The following is a 19,447-nucleotide window of genomic DNA, read 5'->3' as shown; positions in this document are numbered from 1 at the left end:
TCCATGTGTGTCATGGAAGACTCTCCCCTGGGATGCATGCATCCATGGGTATCATGGAAGATTCTGCCCTGGGATGCATGCATCCATGGGTGTCATGAAGGATTACTTAGCTTACTTGCTAATTAGCTTATTTGCTGTTCACCGCTATGATCTTTGGAATAGCGGTATATAAATAAAACAAATTATTATTATTATTATTATTCACCCCTGGGATGCATGCATCCATAGGTGTCATGGAGGACTCTCCTCTGCGATGCATACATCATGGAGGCCTCTCCCCAGGGATGTATATATCCATGGATGTCACAGAGGACTCTCCCATCGCCATCCTCTGAGGCTGAGAGTGTGTGACAAGCCCAAGGTCATCCGCTAGTTTATATGGCTGATCTGGGATTCAAACACTAGTCTCCAGAGTCCCAGTCCAACATTCAAACTGTTGCAACACACTGCCTTGGAAGGATCATTTCCTCTTTTTCAACCCAGCAGCCCAGGCTCTATTTGAAAGTAAAGGCTGGGAAGCCGAGGAGGAGGAAGGAGAAGACTCACTCCCTCTTTTCCCCTACCCCAGCAACTGCACAACAGCCCTGAGTGAGTCAAGCACACCATTTCCCCTTTGAACAGCCCAGCTTGGGAACTATATATATTTTTTAAAAATTAAAAAATGACAGAATATGCGATCCGTTGGTTTTGCAGCTGCTTGCGTCGCTGAGCTGCAGTTGGCCCATTCGCTGGTGCACCGCCCAAGTAATTGCAAGTAGTTGCAAATACAATGGATCACATATTCTGTCATTTTTTTTAATAAAAAGAAAATATATGATCATACACCCGTAGGTGTCACACCACAAGTACAAAGGCAGCGTGGTGGGTGGAGTGGGGGAGGAAATGGCTGATTTTCCAAAAGCTGAGGAGGGATAGTAAACATCCCTCTGCCAACTCCCTCTGCCATAGTCCCTCCCCTCCAGAATGATGCAATTCAGATCCCTTGTTCCCTCTTGTTGAACATACTTCGGAATCTATTTTTTAAAAAAGAACTGGTAAAGACCTAGTATCAGGAAAGAGCGGGTTTTTTGCATTTGCCTCCCTTCAACATGATTGAAGCCAATGTCAGTAGGATCAAACTAGTTTCAAGTGGGAACGAGTCACATATAACCTGATCAGTAATTTGCTTTAAATCAGAGTGGGGATGATCTTTCTATTACCTTCTACCTTTCCTAGCATTATTGTCTTTACTCGTGGGTCATTCCTTCTCATGATGTGGCCAAAGTACAGCCTTTATTTGACCATCTTGGCTTCCAGAGAGAGTTCAGGCTTGATCTGTTCAAGGATCCATTTGTCTGTCTTTTTGACTGTCCATGGTAATCTCAGCACTTCTGTCCAACAGCATATCTCAAATTAGTCAGTTTTCTTCCTATCCACTTTTTTCACTGTCTAGCTCTCACATTCATACATGATGATGAGATATAGAATGGATTGGATAATTCTAACTTTAATGCTCATTTGTATATCTTTAGGCCAGGTACAGACAGACCCCAAAGGATGCCCTCGGAACATGTGAGGGGCGCCCTGCCCACACTCCCTCGCTTCTCACACATGACGAGGGCATCCTCCTTGTGTGGTGTTGAATAGATGGCGCGTGCAGCGATGATGTCACTACTGCGCGTCCTCCAGATGGAGCCGCACAGCAGAGACATGCTCGGACTGCCTCCAATTGTTTGTGGCACCGCAAAAAGCCACACCGTGCAATTTTGTTGCTGCAGCACGGCTGCACAGCAAAGAGAGGCGGCTCTCGGCTGCCTCTTCCTGGCGCTCTGTACCACACCTTTACTCTTTAGGATCTTGTTTAGTTCTTTCATTGCAGCCCTTCCCATTCCTAGTCTTCCTCTTATTTCTTGACTGCAGTCTCTCTTCTGATTGATGTTTGATCCAAGGTTCAGGAAAGTTTTTAACTATTTCAATTTCTTCATTGTCTAGATTGAATCTGTGTAGATCTTCCGTGGTCATTATTTTTGTTTTCTTTATGTTCAGCAGTAATCCTGTCTTGCATTTTCTTCCTTGACCTTCCTTGGTAATTGTTCCTAGTCTAAAATGTTTTCTGCTAGTAGTATGGTGTCATCCACATATCTTAGGTTGTTGATGTTCTTTCCTCCTATCTATGCAGTCAAAGGCTTTGCATATATCTGTGTAAAATACACAGATAAAACACAACACATTCTTTCTGATGTCCAAAAAGTAGATATGAGAGATATGAAACTTTTAAAATGTATAATATTTCTTTACTAAAATACATCTCTAAAAATCAGACTAGATGTTCTGTCTGTTAGGACTTCTAACAGACAATACCAGTTACAAAAGGTGTATGACAACAGTGTTTACTTGCCCCTTTCCCTTTCAATCTATGTATAAATGATGTGGTTGAGATTTTAAGGAGAGACCAGCATTCTTTAATTAAAATGAGCAATCAGAAGTTTTCCAGCTTCCTATATACAGTAGTAGTAGTAGTAGTAGTTCATTTATATCCAGTCTTTCTCCAAGTACAGGGACTCAAGGCGACTTACAAATCTAAAACAGTCCAAGTTAAAAAACTATAAATATGCAAAAAACATATTACAAAATACAGATGATGCTGTTCTGATTTCTTGTACTCAGTTAGGCCTTCACAGACTGCTGAATGAATTTACTACTTATTGTAACAATGAACTTCTTTCCCTCAGTTATGAAAAGACAAAAAATCCTGTAACTGGTAGTTAGATGGGAACAAAAAGCAAGTTCCCTTCTATAAATATCTTGGTGTGGTTTTTCACTGGACTGGTAATTAGCCCCTACAGATTCAATCAAGCACATTGTTATCTGAAAGAACTCAAAACGGACTTATATGAGCCTGTTTCGGGTGACTTTGGAGGTATGCTGTTTCAGAGGGAGCGATCAGGCAGACCCAGAAACATCAGGGACTGCCTGAAGGAAGAGGCCCCTCCCTCTTTAACTGTCATCTCGGCCTCAGAGGGAGCGATCGGGCAGACCCAGCAACATCAGGGACTGCCTGAAGGAAGAGGCCCCTCCCTCTTTAACTGTCATCTCGGCCTCAGAGGGAGCGATCGGGCAGACCCAGCAACATCAGGGACTGCCTGAAGGGAGAGGCCCCTCCCTCTTTAACTGTCATCTCGGCCTCAGAGGGAGCGATCGGGCAGACCCAGCAACATCAGGGACTGCCTGAAGGGAGAGGCCCCTCCCTCTTTAACTGTCATCTCGGCCTCAGAGGGAGCGATCGGGCAGACCCAGCAACATCAGGGACTGCCTGAAGGGAGAGGCCCCTCCCTCTTTAACTGTCATCTCGGCCTCAGAGGGAGCGATCGGGCAGACCCAGCAACATCAGGGACTGCCTGAAGGAAGAGGCCCCTCCCTCTTTAACTGTCATCTCGGCCTCAGAGGGAGCGATCGGGCAGACCCAGCAACATCAGGGACTGCCTGAAGGGAGAGGCCCCTCCCTCTTTAACTGTCATCTCGGCCTCAGAGGGAGCGATCGGGCAGACCCAGCAACATCAGGGACTGCCTGAAGGGAGAGGCCCCTCCCTCTTTAACTGTCATCTCGGCCTCAGAGGGAGCGATCGGGCAGACCCAGCAACATCAGGGACTGCCTGAAGGGAGAGGCCCCTCCCTCTTTAACTGTCATCTCGGCCTCAGAGGGAGCGATCGGGCAGACCCAGCAACATCAGGGACTGCCTGAAGGGAGAGGCCCCTCCCTCTTTAACTGTCATCTCGGCCTCAGAGGGAGCGATCGGGCAGACCCAGCAACATCAGGGACTGCCTGAAGGAAGAGGCCCCTCCCTCTTTAACTGTCATCTCGGCCTCAGAGGGAGCGATCAGGCAGACCCAGCAACATCAGGGACTGCCTGAAGGGAGAGGCCCCTCCCTCTTTAACTGTCATCTCGGCCTCAGAGGGAGCGATCGGGCAGACCCAGCAACATCAGGGACTGCCTGAAGGGAGAGGCCCCTCCCTCTTTAACTGTCATCTCGGCCTCAGAGGGAGCGATCGGGCAGACCCAGCAACATCAGGGACTGCCTGAAGGGAGAGGCCCCTCCCTCTTTAACTGTCATCTCGGCCTCAGAGGGAGCGATCGGGCAGACCCAGCAACTTCAGGGACTGCCTGAAGGGAGAGGCCCTTCCCTTTTTAACTGTCATCTCGGCCTCAGAGGGAGCGATCGGGCAGACCCAGAAACATCAGGGACTGCCTGAAGGAAGAGGCCCCTCCCTCTTTAACTGTCATCTCGGCCTCAGAGGGAGCGATCGGGCAGACCCAGCAACATCAAGGACTGCCTGAAGGAAGAGGCCCCTCCCTCTTTAACTGTCATCTCGGCCTCAGAGGGAGCGATCGGGCAGACCCAGCAACATCAGGGACTGCCTGAAGGAAGAGGCCCCTCCCTCTTTAACTGTCATCTCGGCCTCAGAGGGAGCGATCAGGCAGACCCAGCAACATCAGGGACTGCCTGAAGGAAGAGGCCCCTCCCTCTTTAACTGTCATCTCGGCCTCAGAGGGAGCGATCAGGCAGACCCAGCAACATCAGGGACTGCCTGAAGGAAGAGGCCCCTCCCTCCTTTAACTGTCACCTTATATTTGTTTTGTATTCAATTTTTACTGTACACCGCTATTATCATTGCGGAATAGCGGTCTATAAATAAAACGTATTATTATTATTATTATTATTATTATTATTATTATTAAATGATGCACACATCCTAAGAGGCCAGAAGCTGCACCAAAGCCACACTCCAGTCCCACATGGACTGACACAAAGCGGCTTTATTTTGGCCTGTCTGTATGGGCCCATATGTTTTTATCATAGAAAGGAGGAAATCAGCCTATTATAGAATTTTATGAAAACAGAGTCATGTTTATGCTTTTATATGGTGCTCCATTGTGGGCTCTGACAAGTCTATCCCCATTAGAAAAAGCTCAAAACAATTTTAAGCATAGACTTTTGGCAACACCTATCTCCACAAAGCTGGTATTGCTGCATGCAGAACTAGATATTATGACAGTTAAAGCAGAAGATCTCAGATTAGCCCTGCTCTTTTGGTTAAAAACCATCTTTGAGCAAATATCAGAGATTCTTCTGATTACTGTAGAAGTGGCGGGCCCCCATTCATGGAAGCATAGAATGCAGAAGGTTGCTATGAATCTGGGATTCTCAGTATCTTTTCTTTTGCCAAAGTATTACTGCTACAAAGAGTTAAGGACACTGAGATGCAGTCTCAAATAACAGAGATTTGGGGCCTTGGCAGACTGGGAATAAACACCGGCTTCAGGGCAGAGGGCATGGCGTCCACATGATGTACATCTTGACGCTGCCCTGATGGTGCTGGCATGCTCTGTGCCCAATTGCACGGCAGGAGGTGTCACAACGTTCCTTTGGCACTGCGTCCAAATGATGTTGCACCAAAAGGAGCCACTGCGGCAACAAAGGCACCCTTTTTGCGGCTCCTTTTTGTGCCATGGAAATGCCAGATCAGGGCTGCAGCATGTAGTTGCTGCAGCCCCAATCTGGCGCTGAAAAGAGTGGCTGCAGCTGCCCCTTAGGTGTGGTCTCTTCAGCCCCTAAGTCCTGCCAAACTAATCCCTTCTATACTTTTTTTTTACTCCATTGTACTTATCCATCCCAAGATATATAGTGAACATTACAAATATCAAAATGAGGACAACCTTTGAACAAGCAAGGCTAAACATTCTTCCACTAGCAGTTCAAATGGAAAGATATAAAAGTCTACCTATTAAGGACAGAGCATGTGAATGTAATCTTGTCTCAGTTGAAGGTTTTACCCATGTTTTGCTTGAATGTCCCATGTATAATGAAACACACATATTTTTCCTTTGTTAAAATCATTCAAGACAGGCTTCTCATCCCATGCTAAGATCTGCTTCTTGCTATTTGATGTTACCATATTTGTATCTTTTATATACACACTACAAATCTTAAGAAGGACTTGAGAAATGACCCTACCCATGAAGCTCAATTATTTCTATTTCAAGCTGCTCCATTTTTGTCTCCCCCCCCCCCCATCCTTTTTAGATCTGTGTAAAATGGCTGTTCACTTGCAATATAATAAACTTAACTTAACTAAGTTCATGGAGGGGATGGCAAAGGGATGGAGGAAAACCATGCACACACCACAGCCTAACCACACCTTAATGGAGGAAAAAGTGGTTGAAAAGAAAGGTGCATATTGGGGGTAGCATTGAACTCTACTACAACCAGCAACAAACCAGAGCCAAAAAGCCACTGTCCTAGGACATATCTAGATGCGGAGGCAGAAACAACCATTACAAGTCACGAAAACCTGAAATGGAAAGTCCTAGCATACACTGCAACTGTTGAGCAATCTGGAGGAGTCTGTCTCACCTTTTCCCCACTACTGGGATCTAGGAGTGATCACAACATGATTTAAAATGGAACTACTAACCCAAAAAGTAAATTATAACACTAAAAGGCAATTGATTAAATTATTGTAATAAAACAGGTTGAAAACACATCAGGGAATTGGGGAAATGGGAAGCATAGCACACTGAAGTTGTTTAATCAGTAACCAGTTAGTTGCTAAATATTTAGATCAAAGACATTTGCCTACAGGTGGAAGAACATCCGATTCTTTTTTTAAAAATAAATAACATAAAAGACAGGGAACAGAGAAGAAAGTTCCACAATCTTTGAGCAGCCACTGAGAAAGCCAACAAAAGCAAGATCACAACTTGTATGGTCTCAAACCAATTTTCTCATACCTGGGAAACAAGCAAACCTAGACACATTAAGTGCATTCAGTTTGCAAAGTGATGTTGTAACACCTTTAAGACTAGCTAAACTTAGGGCTTTGGCACTCTGCTGCTAAGAGGTGGCACTGTGCTGCCCCTGGAAACCCTGGGTTGGGGATGCCACACCCCCAACCCGGCAGTTCCATGGTGTAAAAAGAAGCCGCAAAAAGCGGCTTCTTCTTGCAACATGGAAACAGTGCACTAGCCGCCACTGCTGCAGCTTTTCCACAGCTCTTTGGTGCAGCATGTCTACATTCTGCACCAAAGACTTGGTGTGGTGCCACCTGACATGCAGTTGGTCGAGTGATGTGATGCTGGCATGACACTAGCGTGGGGGCGAGTGGTGTGTGGTTGCCACGCTTCCACTTTGCCCTCACGCCGGCAGATTTTGCCAGTCTGTTGAGGGCCTTAGACTCAAGGGTGCTATAAGATGCCTTTGCATATTGATATTACAGACTAATGTTGTCATGCCTCTGAATTCTAAGTGCCTTCAGTGATTTGACATCACATCTATTTGGCTCAGTGGAAAACTGGAGGCATTATGCTGTCTGCCACCTTAAATCATTAACATTTGAGCTTTTCAACTAAATCTAGGTGGAACATTTTAAAAATAAAACTATATTATTTCACACAACCACTTCCTTAAAGAACAGGAAGGTCATGGCTGCTTACCAGCATAATATGTGTTTCTTATTATTTTACTAGACTCTTATGGTGCATATCCCTAAGGGCTTCAAGATTCCAAGACGTAGGACTGAAAGTAAATATTTTCTTGTTTGCTCTCTTCATCCATCCCCCATCCCCCAACCCCTCCCCCCCCCCACAGAAATTTCTTTGCAATTTCTTCTGACACTTTCTTTTTGTGCTTCCTGAACAAATTAAGGGTTTTCACACCCTGTTATTTCCCCTTAGGTTCCCTTGTCAGCTGATGCAAAAGAGAAGGGAAGAAAGGGCAGGGAAAGAGGAAGACAGAGAATTAACCAATACCACTGAACTTCCCTTTCTCCCTCCCTCTTTCTCTCTCATGCACACACATCCTGAACACTTTATTGCCAAGAAGAACAGGGCAGAATATTTATTGTGTGCCATCAGGCATCCAGGCTATGATGGCTAGTATCATTAAAGTTACATCAATATACAATAAGAATGGGCAACTGTTAGGGTTAGGGAGGACAACACTGGCCCACTGGAAACCGTGGAGGGCTACACACCCACTGTACACACGTGTACACCCACAAATGCCCCAAACACCCCCAACAATTTCTTTTGATTTTTTTTTAAAACCTATGAATTGTAGAGGGTTTTCTCCCCATAAAAATATTATTTTTTTACACAGAAAATGCTCTTTTTTATGCAAAATGACCGTGGTAAAATTTTGTGCAAAATAAGTTTACAAAAATCTGGGTGCCACGAAAGTGGAAGAAATGTTAAGAGAGAAGGAACGTACACAGATCTGTATTATTTAGCAAGAAGATATAGGTTAATACGAAGGTGTATGTAATGGTATATATGTAGTTGCTCATGTACTTTTTGTTTTTGCATTGTTTGTTTGTTAATAAAAAAAATGGGTGCCACAAAAAATGGCCCTGGGAGCCACTGCATCCACAAGTACATGATCCAGGATTCCATTCTTCATGTTGGGTCATCCTAAGGATGCTTCCTAGCAGAATTCAGATACAATATGCTGCCACTGGAATGAAACATGGATCTCTTTTGTAGTCATTCTGTACAGCAGTCAGTCTCACTGCATATGCTTATATCCAGCAGAGGACTGCTGTTATGTTACTATGTAGCAGAGCCTGTAAAATACCTAATGTGCAGTTATGCCTGATGCACAATTGGACCAATGTGCACTGGTCCTGATGTGCATCACATCGTTCCTGATGGTCATTGGGCAACCAGCGTATATTGGGCACCCATCTTACACATCTTCACAACTCAGTAATGGGGTTTCCTGGCACCTCTGCTACATAGCTAGGATTCCAGTGGTAGTTTGTACTCATTTAATTCAGCAGGGAGGACTGGAAAAGAGAGGAGGTGGGGTGAAGTCTTGTTCTTCCTAAGAGGCTGTTGTTGTTGTTGTTGTTGTTGTTGTGTACCTTCAAGTAGCTTCTGACCTGTGGAGACCCTGAGACAAACCTATCATAGGGTTTTCTTGGCAAGATTTGTTCAGAGGTTTGCCTTTGCCTTTCCCTGAGGTTGAGAGGCTTAGGTGAAAGCAAACTGTGGTACCCTCTCCTAGCTTGTGTGTTCTTCCTCATTCCTAACTTTTACCTTCATGACCACCCCCTGATGTTGCTTGGCCACATGTGTCCTGGTTGTTGAAATGTTGGAGGGTGTGGGTCACTAGAAGCATGATGAGGCAAACCAGAAGATGGGACCAGCAAGCAGAAGCTGAGTCAATCCATAGCCTAAGTGAAGTGTTACTGAGACGCTCTTACCTTCAGTTGAGTGGTCTGCCAGACAAGGCAGCCACACAGAGATCCCACCAAAAAGATTTGTCTGGTAAAATATATATAATATATATAAATTCTCTTAGTTTTGAATGAAAAGAAACTGGGGCCAGAATGCATTCACATGAATTCCCTATTTCAGCGAATTTACGTGAATTTGAATTGCAATCAAACTGACTTCCCACTGCCCGAAAATATCTTGCCATTGCCCAAAATTGCATGTGATCACCTCTCACGCAATAACGTGAAACCCCATGATTGCGTTCGGACTGACTTCTCATTGCCCGAAATTGCTTGCGGTAGTCTATCATGCAATAACATTAAACCCCATGATTGCGTTTGGATTGCCATTGGATTATACTTCCAATTTCCCTTGTCTGATAACGTCCTGTGCTGTCTAAAGAGAGAAGGCTGTTTTACTCAGAAGAACAACAAGTCCCTGCCCTTCTTAAATTTGCATGTATAAAACACTGTACAGTATATATTTGGGCTCCGTTTGTCTGTTTTCATGAATACACACATTAGTTCACTTCTTGCCTTGAACAAATGCAAAGTGGATTTAAATACATTGTTTGCATGACCATGAAGGCTTCCAAGGTTGTGTTTGGGAAATAGGAAACATTTAAATAACACAGTCCTTCACCTGGATAATGAGACCAAATCCATCTATACTTGAGCATCCAAGCTTGCTGCTACCAAAGCATTTTACAATGTATTGTCATGCATGTCAAAATCTCTTAGTTGGTGACTCCATCCCAAATGAACACTCTCCGCACATTTCAAGTTGGGGTAGAGACCTTGCCTTCCATCTCTTTATCATTACGCCTTATCACACATGTGGGGTTTGCAGCTCAGATCCGCAGTCATTCCTGTTCTAGCAACGTGAAACGTGATCTTTTTTCACACCAGATCCGGAGTCACTCCTGTCTAGCAATGCGAATTCACATTAAAACGTGATGTTTTAGCACACCTGGTTGCCTTTCCATTGCCTTTCCGAATCGAGGGGGAAGCGGAGTCAGTTTGATTCCAGACAAGTCACGTGATGCAGATTTAAGCCAAGCGTGGTGAGTGCACATTGTATTACAACACCGGAGGGTTCAATGATTCAAATTGGCACCCTTGCGCATGCTCAGTGGGGCTCTGGACACTGTCCTCCTTCCCTGCCCCCTCTATAGCTGTCATCCTTCATTGGGGTGAAGGAGAAGTCAGGGGATGATGGTATAGGTCGCAGGGGGTTGCAGGGGTCACTGGGGACTAAATTAGGGTGAAGGAGCAGGCAGGGGATGATGGGATGGCTGGCAGGGTGGCAGAGAGGATGATATGGGGATGCAGGAGCAGTCAGGGGATGATGGAATAGGCAGCAGGGTGGCAGAGAGATGCGGTGAAGGAGGAGGAGGGGAATGAAGGAGCAGGACGCAGGGGGTCAAGGGGGGGTGACATTGGAGTGATCTTCCACACCAGACCAAATCAAAGTGAAATCGAAGCGAGCTTAGAAGCAGATTTTGGTGAATTCACTTGTTTCTGAATTCACCAAAATAAGGAGTCAGTGCAGATTGAATGCAGAAGCACCTCCTAAGAACTCCCCATAGAAAGCAACACATCATGTTTTAACGTGAATTCCCATCATTGGACCCGCAGTCACGTTGGAACTGAGCTGCAAAACGCTCCAAAAACCTCAGTGCGATAAACACCATTGTGTTTTATTGTTACTTACTGTTATTAATACTGTTAGTATTACTATTTCACATTGCCTCAGGTGGGCTGCTAGGCTGAAAGGGAATAAACAAACACCAGAAAGAAAGAAAGAAAGAAAGAAATTCATGTCCAACACTGGAAGTCAAGGCAATTTTCAAATATTAAAATAAATACAAATACAGTCAGCCCTTCTTATACATGGATTTCTTATACACTGATTCAAGCATCCACGATTTGAAAATGTTCAAAAAAAATTCAAATATCAAACCTTGATTTTCCATTTTTTATAAGGGACATCATTTTACTATGCCATTATATCTAATGGGACTTGAGCATACACGGATTTTGTTATACATGGAGGATCTTGGAACCAAACCCCAGCGTATAACAAGGGTCCACTGTAAATGCACATACAAAGATATAAATAAAAATGTTCAGTTATAGTAAAATGTTATTAAACCATGCCTGGAAGTGAAACCTTTTTTTAAAAAAATTATTTAAAAGTAAAAATAAAAAGATAAAAAATAGCATACTGTTAAAAGACCTTGCAGCCAGTTCCCAAAAGCCTTTCAGAATACAAACGTTTGCACATGCTGACTGAAGGACAACAAGGACAGAGCCATCCTACCCTCTGGGGGGGGGGGGAGTTCCCAAACCTGGGAGCATCCACCTAGAAGGCCCTCTCTTGTATTCCCAGCAGATGTACCTATGAAACTGGTGGGACTAAGAAGTGCTTCCTCTAAAGACATTAAAGCTCAGGCAGGACCATATGGGAAGATACAGTTCTTCAGAAAGCCTGCACCTGAGGCATGCCTTTCCTTCCTCTAGTTAAGAAAGCAGCTGGAGACATTAAATGTGTGGAAACAGTGGTGAAAGGGAAAGCTTTAGCCAGTCTCTTCAGACATTTTTTGCTGGCAGCTTCTGTGAAAAATAATTAGCAGACTCTTTATGCTTCTCATATGTGGCTAGTTGGCCCATGAAGCAGATGTCTGCCCCTGTTGTTATCGTATTTACAATATGCTGATTCAGTGCTTGGCAACATGCCACATGCTATCGTATCCTGCCAACCACAGACTGCAGTGGACATTGATGATAAGCTTTTTCCCTTCCTCCCAACCCACCATTTTAAGGGGTTTTTTTGGCCACAAGAACTCCAAGGGCAGTGACACACATATGTCTAGGACCCGGAACAATGGATGCAAGCTACAGCAAAAGAGATTCCACCTCAACATTAGGAAGAACTTCCTGACAGTAAGGGCTGTCCAACAGTAGAACACACTCCCTCTGAGTGTAGTGGAATCTCCCTCCTTGGAGGTCTTTAAACAGAGGCTGAATGGCCATCTGTCAAGGATGCTTTGATTTGGATTTCCTGCATGGCAGGGAGTTGGACTGGATGTAGGGTTGCCATAAGTGAGGACCTCCAAACTGGGACAAATGTAGGACAAATGCAGGACAACATTTTCAAATGTAGGACACATTTTTAAAAAAATGGAGGACACGCAAAAAAATTGAGGCTTTTTTAGAAATGTTAATATAAATCCATGTTTCTTAGGCATGATCAAAATGGAGGACATTTTGACATTATTCGTAGACAGATCACGGAAATGTACTTCCTTTTCTGGCCACCCCCCTCTCCCCATTCCAAACAGCACATTTGAGCATTGAACATGGCTTTATTTTAACATTGACTCTTGCATATTTCAGAGGCTTATTCCACAACCAAACCCTTTGGTCAAGGGACTTTGGTTTTTCTTCATTTTGACTTGTTTTGTCAGTATTCCTCCCCACTAAATAAAGGAGACATGAAATGGAGTTAATGGGTACAAGTTGTTAAACAAAAAAGTCTTGTGAGACTCTGTAGGCAAGAGGTGCACCATGTTAAGAACTGCATTAAGCACACTTAGGCTGCTGCCACACTGCTTTCACTCTCATCACTCCATCCTATGGAATCCTGGGATTTGTAGTTTGTTGTGGTGCCAAGGCTGGGCTTTGAAATCTCAGGCATAAGAGAGGCAAAAGGCTTGGGCTGCATCTACACTGGAGAAATAATCTGGTTTGAGACCACTTTAACTGTCTTGGCTGAATGCTATGGAATTCTGGGAATGGTGGTCTGTTCCAGCACCACAGCAGAATGGCAGTTAACCCCTGGAAAGCTCTCTGACCAAGGTGACCAATGCCCTCACCCCAAAATGTAGGGCACCCAAGCAAAAAAAAATGTAGGACATGGCCAAAAATAAAAGCTAAAAACACCCATGTACTTATAAATCCATGCTTCTTAGCCATGATCCAAATGGAGGACATTTTGAAATTTGACAGAAGAGGACATGTCCTGGAAAAGGAGGAGGATGCCTGGTCACCTTGTCTCTGGTCCAAAACACACTGCAGAAATAAAACAATGCTGGACTGAAATGCCCAGAGTTCCTCACCAAAGCTGCATCCACACTGAGGGAATAATCCAGTTTGAGAGTGACTTAACTGTCCTGGGTTAGTGCTGGGGAATGCTGGGAATTGTAGTACATTGTGGCCCCAGAGCTATCTCTGACAGGGAGTCCCATAACCCTCCAAACGTAGTTGAACTGCAATGCCCAGAATTCCTCCCCAGGTGCTTCCACACTGAGGAAATGGTCCAGTTTGAGACTGCTCAGTGCTGGGGAATCCTGGGAATTGTAGTCTATTGTGGCCTCAGAGCCATGACTGACAGAGAAGTCTCAATGTCTCCCAAACACTCGCATTCCCAGGATTCCCTAGCACTGAGTTAAAGCAGTCTCAAAGTGGGTTATTATTCCTGCAGTGTGTGTGAGAGATATAAAAGCTAGGGACTGGATTCATTTGGAGGATCTCTGTGTCCAAAACACACTGCTTGGACTGCCAGGGCTCAGTGCTATGGAATCCTGGGAATTGTAGTTTATTGTGGCACCAGAGCTCTCTGACAGAGAAGGCCAAATGCCTCACAGACCCCAGAATTCCAGAGCATTGAGCTTTGGCAGTTAAAGGGGTCTCAAAGTGCAGGGGGGGGGGGGGAGAGAAAAGCCAGGGAGTGTGAATGAGCTCTGAGAGGAGGAGGAGGAGGAGGAGGAGGAGGGAGGGAGCCAAGGGAAGTGGCCAGGACCACCAGAGGAGCCCCTGCTTTTCCTCATCATCGCAGCCTTCTCACTGCTGGCAAGAGGCTCTGCCCCCAGCCAGGCAACGCCTCCATTCAGTCTCCTTTTGTCAAAAAAGCTCTGGTGCCACAAGAAACTACAATTCCCAGAATCCCATAGCACTGAGCCATGGATGTTTAAGGGGGGGGGGTCAAACTATTTCTGCAGCCTTTGCTACCTCAAAGCCTCCTATTATTTACCAGCAACTTGCAAGGCAAAATCTCTTCCTTCCAAGCCCTTGAAAACCAACCCAAGGGGAGGGCTGATTGCTTCTTTCTCATTGGTCAGCTTCGGGAGAAATTTGCATATTACAAGGAAAGGTGTTTAGGGCCTCAGAAACGACCCTGTGATAAAGAATTACAACAATACTGAGTGGTATACATTTAAAAGATGAGGCATTTAGACTCCCAGGGAAACAGGAACCATTGATGGCCTTTTTTTCTTTGCTCACTGTAACCTGAAAGTAATGCCTTTTGCAGGGTATATATACCAAGGCAATAGCTCTGAGTGGCAGATGCCTTTAAGACCTGCTCTCTAGGCTTAAGTCAGGCAGGGAGGCGGGGAGGGTGGCACACAGCCATGGGGAGGGCTGGAGCTGCCTCCAGGGCCTTGCTGGGGGGGGAGGTCCTGGGGGAGGGGCCAAACCGGGGCGGGACCATGTGGCCCCGCCCCAAACTGGGAAAGTCCCGCCCCCAGGCGGGATATGGCAAGCCTATCTGGAAGAGGCTCTGCGATCGCGGAGCAGTCATCCAAGGCCTCTGGGGCTTGGGAGAAGCTCTCCCAGGCCCCTCTGGAGGCCCTGGAAGAGGCTCCGCGATCGCGGAGCAGTCCTCCAAGGCCTCTGGGGCTTGGGAGAAGCTCTCCCAGACCCCTTTGGAGGCCCTGGAAGAGGCTCCGCGATCGCGGAGCAGTCCTTCCAAGGCCTCTGGGGCTTGGGAGAAGCTCTCCCAGGCCCCTTTGGAGGCCCTGGAAGAGGCTCCGCGGTCGGAGCTCCAGCTGTGGGGTCCTCCAAGGCCTCTCCAGAGGGGCCTGAGAGAGCTTCTCCCAAGCCCCAGAGGCCGAGGAGGAGGCCGCTTGCCACTGTGGCAATGGCCGTGATGACAGGCGGCCCTCACGCTCCTTCCCGGCCTGGGAGCAGCCCGAGGTTTCCTCCCAAGCCGGGAAGGAGAAGGAGGACAAGGTTCAAAAATGTGGGACCTTTTTTTTTTTAATATTCCTGGCCAGGAAATTAAAAAAAAAAAAAGTCCTACATTTTTTAACCTTGTCCTACATTTGTCCCGGTTTGGAGGTCCTCAGCTATGGCAACCGTACTTCCAGGGCCTCCAGAGGGGCCTGGGAGAGCTTCTCCCAAGCCCCAGCCTCCAGGCCCTCGCTGGGAGGGGGGTGTCCCGGGGGCGGGGCCAAACCGGGGCGGGACCGTGTGGACCCGCCCCAAACCGGGAAAGTCCCGCCCCCAGGCGGGATATGGCAAGCCTAGCCATACTAGTTCATTATCAATGTTGCACTAGAACTCTGAGAAACCAGAGACTAATTCACACTAAAGGATCACAGCATTATTATTTAGCTTTATCTTCTAAGCTTCCCTCTTATCAAATCCTGGGATTTGTAGCTTGTTGGAGTGCTCTGGGTAAAAATTCTAAATATTTCCAATCCTAAACTTCTAATCCCAGGATTCCTCAGGATGGAACCATGGCAGTTAAAGTTGAATCATAGTGCTATAGTTATGTAGTGTGACTAGGAATGGCTCCACCATGGAAACTCATTGTGTGATCTTGGGCAAGTCACACTCTCTCAAACCTCCTCTTGCCAAGAATAAATCTTGCCAACCCCCCCCCCCCTTGACTAAGCCTAAATCAGATTTTAAACCCCTTAATCTCTCCCTTGCCACCACAAAGCCTCCATTAGATTCCACCATTCCTTCTGCAGATGTGCAAATTGATCACACAAGTGCAAATTAGCACAATACCATCAATACAGTGCACCAGCACAGACTGATCACACAACAATGTGTGTAGACAGTGCTGCTGGTGTGGGTGCATTGTGGGTGCCAATTGTATAGATTGCCCATCCTCCCCAATGGATCCAGAAGCCCAGGCAGCAAGCATCAGGTTTTCCCATCAGTGTGGATATGGGCTTACTAGATCACAAACTGAGCATAAGTCAAAGTATGATGCAACAGATAAAAAAGCCAATGCAATTTTAGGCTGCATCAATTGAAGTATAGCGTCTAGATCAAGGGACATGATAGTATCACTTTATTCTTCCTTGGTCAGACCTCACTTGGAATACCATGTCCGGTTCTGGGCACCCCGATTTAAAAAGGATGTTGTCAAGCTGGAACATGTTTAGAGGAGGGATGATAAAAGGACTGGTAACCATGCCCTACGAGAAGTGGTTTAGGGAGCTGGGTATGTTAACCCTGGAGAAGAAAAGCTTAAGAGATGATGTGATAGCTATGTTTAAATATTTTAAAGAATCCATATTTTCAGTGGAGCAAACTTGTTTCTACTGCTCTAGAGACCACAGGGTGAAATAGATGTGCCAAACAAAGTGCTTTCCATTTGCTTTGAAGACAGGGTATTTTGATGATGCACACCTCCACAGTGGGAAGAAAACAAGGTTGAAGCCGTGCTTCAACTTTACATTGGAGCAAAAAGAAGCCACATAAGTCCAACTCAAGGGGGAAAAGGCGTACCTTTGACCCTGCATATATAGGTAAATGCCCCAGTCAAGAGTGGTTCTGAAGGAGCGATGCATTCTAACCCTAGAACTGCATATAAACAGTGCAGATGTACGTTAAAAAACGACAGAGCTGGCAACCCATGTGGCCATGGCGGCAATACAAAAAAAGTCGAAGTGTGACACCTCCAATGGATATATGTACAACATACACAAACCAGACAGTCCAAGAGGGGGGTGTGAGGTAAAGGGGGCATGTAGGGGTGGCATGATTGTGTTTTGCCAGTGTTTTACTGGTCACACCAATGCTCCAATCCCCTGTACTGGTGGAGGATCACAGGTGCAACCATGTAGCTAATCAAAGGGGTGGTCATCCAATGGGATGCCATCTAGGCAGGCAGGTAGTCACCAGCTGTGTGCTTGTGCAACGGTGTGAATACATGGTGGGGAGGAGACCCCCCCAAAATCTACCCAGTGATGCGGCTTGATGTCACGATGTGCAGTCAGCCATGTGTATTTGGGCTGCCTTGGGAACACCTGGTGCAGGCAGAGGGGGTTTGACCTGCTTCTGGAAAATGCAGGTTCCAGTTGCTTTTTCCTGCCCATCTGTTCCGGGCCCTCAATACCAAGCAGTGGAACTTCAGAAAAAGAGATTTCACCTAAACATTAGGAAGTGCGTCCTGATGGTAAGAGCTGTTGACAGTGGAACACAGTGCCTCAGATTGTGGCGGAGTCTCCTTCTTTAGAAGTTTTTAAACAGAGGCTGGATGGCCATCTGTCAGGGATGCTTTGATTGAGAATTCCTGCATGACAGGGGTTTGGACTGGGTAGCCCTTGTGGTCTCTTCCAACTCTATGATTCTATTATTCTATGAAGGTGATTGCAATATAATACCCACTGATGTGGGAGTAAACTACATTATAATCAGTGGGATTTACATCTGAGGACACATGTATAAAGTTGTACTGTAATGCTGGCTGGATTTTTTCCATAGTCTAAGCAGAGGACTATCACACTCTAACTTTTACAACTTCTTTTTCTTCTTAACATCATTTAAAAAAAGACATGGGTCACAATGTATTGTGTAATGTATGCAGCAGTTCATCTCAAGTTTTTTTTTGGTGGGGGGAGGGGGGGGCTTTCACCCAGTATACCAAGGATTAGTGCCATATTTGTGCCCACTGGTACAACTGTTTTTCTTTCTTTCCTGGCAACTTACCAGGGATGGGCAGCTGATGTCTCACAGACCTGAACCAATCCAGGATCTCCCCCTTTGAGCAGCACTGGTATATAGAAAAGAGCTTGATTCTTATATGTAAAATGAAGCCTTATTTTGATCTCATGTCATGAAGAGATTAGTAGATAAAGCATTTTTATTTGGAAACTCTTCACTTCTGCCAGCAATTATGTTGAGAGGGTGATATCATCAAAGTCTTGAAGAGAAATAATTCTTCTCTCCTTACCACTTGTTTCTACTTGCTGTCAGAGAGGAACAATTCCAAAAATATCCTCAATGAAATATATTTTCTCTGGTAAAGTTTTCCGATTATTACATTTCTGCCCCATCTTTTCACTAAAGATCTCACTAGTTTGCTCCCCATACATACACTCATACCAATTTTATTTTAAACAACAGCCCTGCAAACTAGGTTAGATTGAGAGGTGGTCACTGGCACAGGGTAACCTAGGGAGCAAAATGGTACATTGGTAGTTGAACTTGGATCGTCCCATTTCTAGCCTAACCCTGCAATGAGTAGAGAATCCTGGACAACTACTTGTAAATGCAGATCCCCAGCTATGTGTGATGGCCCAGCAAAGTCTTAAAAACATATTTGTGCAGTCTGTTTGGAAGCACAAAAATACCAGAGTAGTCAACCACTCAGCAGGCCAGGCTACGTGGCATTTGACCTGCTAGGTTACAAACTGTATGCCACCTGGCAAGCTGATACAGTTCCTGAGTACATTACACAGTTGGCTTTTCAAAGATATGAAACTGAAATTTAGGCTCATGAGCATTTTGCAGAACGGTCTTCTCTGTCTTATCATTTTAGTTTTTTAACTTCAACGAAATAGTTAAAACAGTGATAAAATTCTGCACTTACCATGGCCAATGAAACTCTGTGGGCACTCCCAAGCTTGCTCAAAAGTGGAATGTTACAAGGAGAACATTTTCTTTGTCCTTTGCCCAGAACTTCCTATTTTGAAAGTGTCAAGTGGTTTTATCCAGCCTTTGTAGGAAAAACCACACAGTACCATTCATAGTTTGCATATTGTGAGCTGGCATTTAACAGAGCTTGTAGCAGTAGTTTGCAAAATATGCTGCAGTGCTGTGAAGCCAGAAGGCAGAGAAATTGAGAAATGAAGGTACATGAGTGAATAAAAAAAATCCAGAAATGAATAGTACTATATTAATACACACAGTGCACACATTTGCCCATGAATGCTCAATTTGATCTTGAATGTTGAAAAGCCTTGTCATTTTCACTGGATGCTCATTTTATTTTCAACATTTAGACCCTAATTTTCCAGCAAAGAGTTTGTGCAGATTAAGATTCTATTGAGCAACTGGCCTACCACATTCACTTAGTTTTACTGGGTTGAGGGCTGGGCCCAATCATGCCAATCTTTCACTTGTAACCATCCTGTGTCATTGTCCTCCTCCACTTCCCCTCTTGACAGA

General features: G+C 45.3%; 1 protein-coding gene across 2 annotated transcripts in view; it reads right to left on the bottom strand.

Annotated features, from left to right (window-relative positions):
- FYB1 (FYN binding protein 1) overlaps nt 1-18,967 on the bottom strand; it is a 96,093-nt gene extending 77,126 nt beyond the window's left edge. For both annotated transcript variants that reach the window (XM_089496279.1, XM_089496294.1), the window contains exon 1: nt 18,870-18,967. In XM_089496279.1, coding sequence (XP_089352405.1) covers nt 18,870-18,872 — 3 coding nt within the window. In that variant the 5' untranslated portion in view covers nt 18,873-18,967. The remainder of the gene's footprint in view (nt 1-18,869) is intronic.
- Between the last annotated feature and the right edge of the window lie 480 nt (nt 18,968-19,447).

The sequence above is a fragment of the Sceloporus occidentalis genome, unplaced genomic scaffold, assembly GCF_023333645.1.
Source record: "Sceloporus occidentalis isolate IW3139 unplaced genomic scaffold, rSceOcc1.0.p SCAF_1, whole genome shotgun sequence".
Lineage (NCBI taxonomy): Eukaryota > Metazoa > Chordata > Lepidosauria > Squamata > Phrynosomatidae > Sceloporus > Sceloporus occidentalis.
Note: the sequence above shows the minus strand (reverse complement) of the source record. Positions and strands in the feature narration are given on the sequence as shown.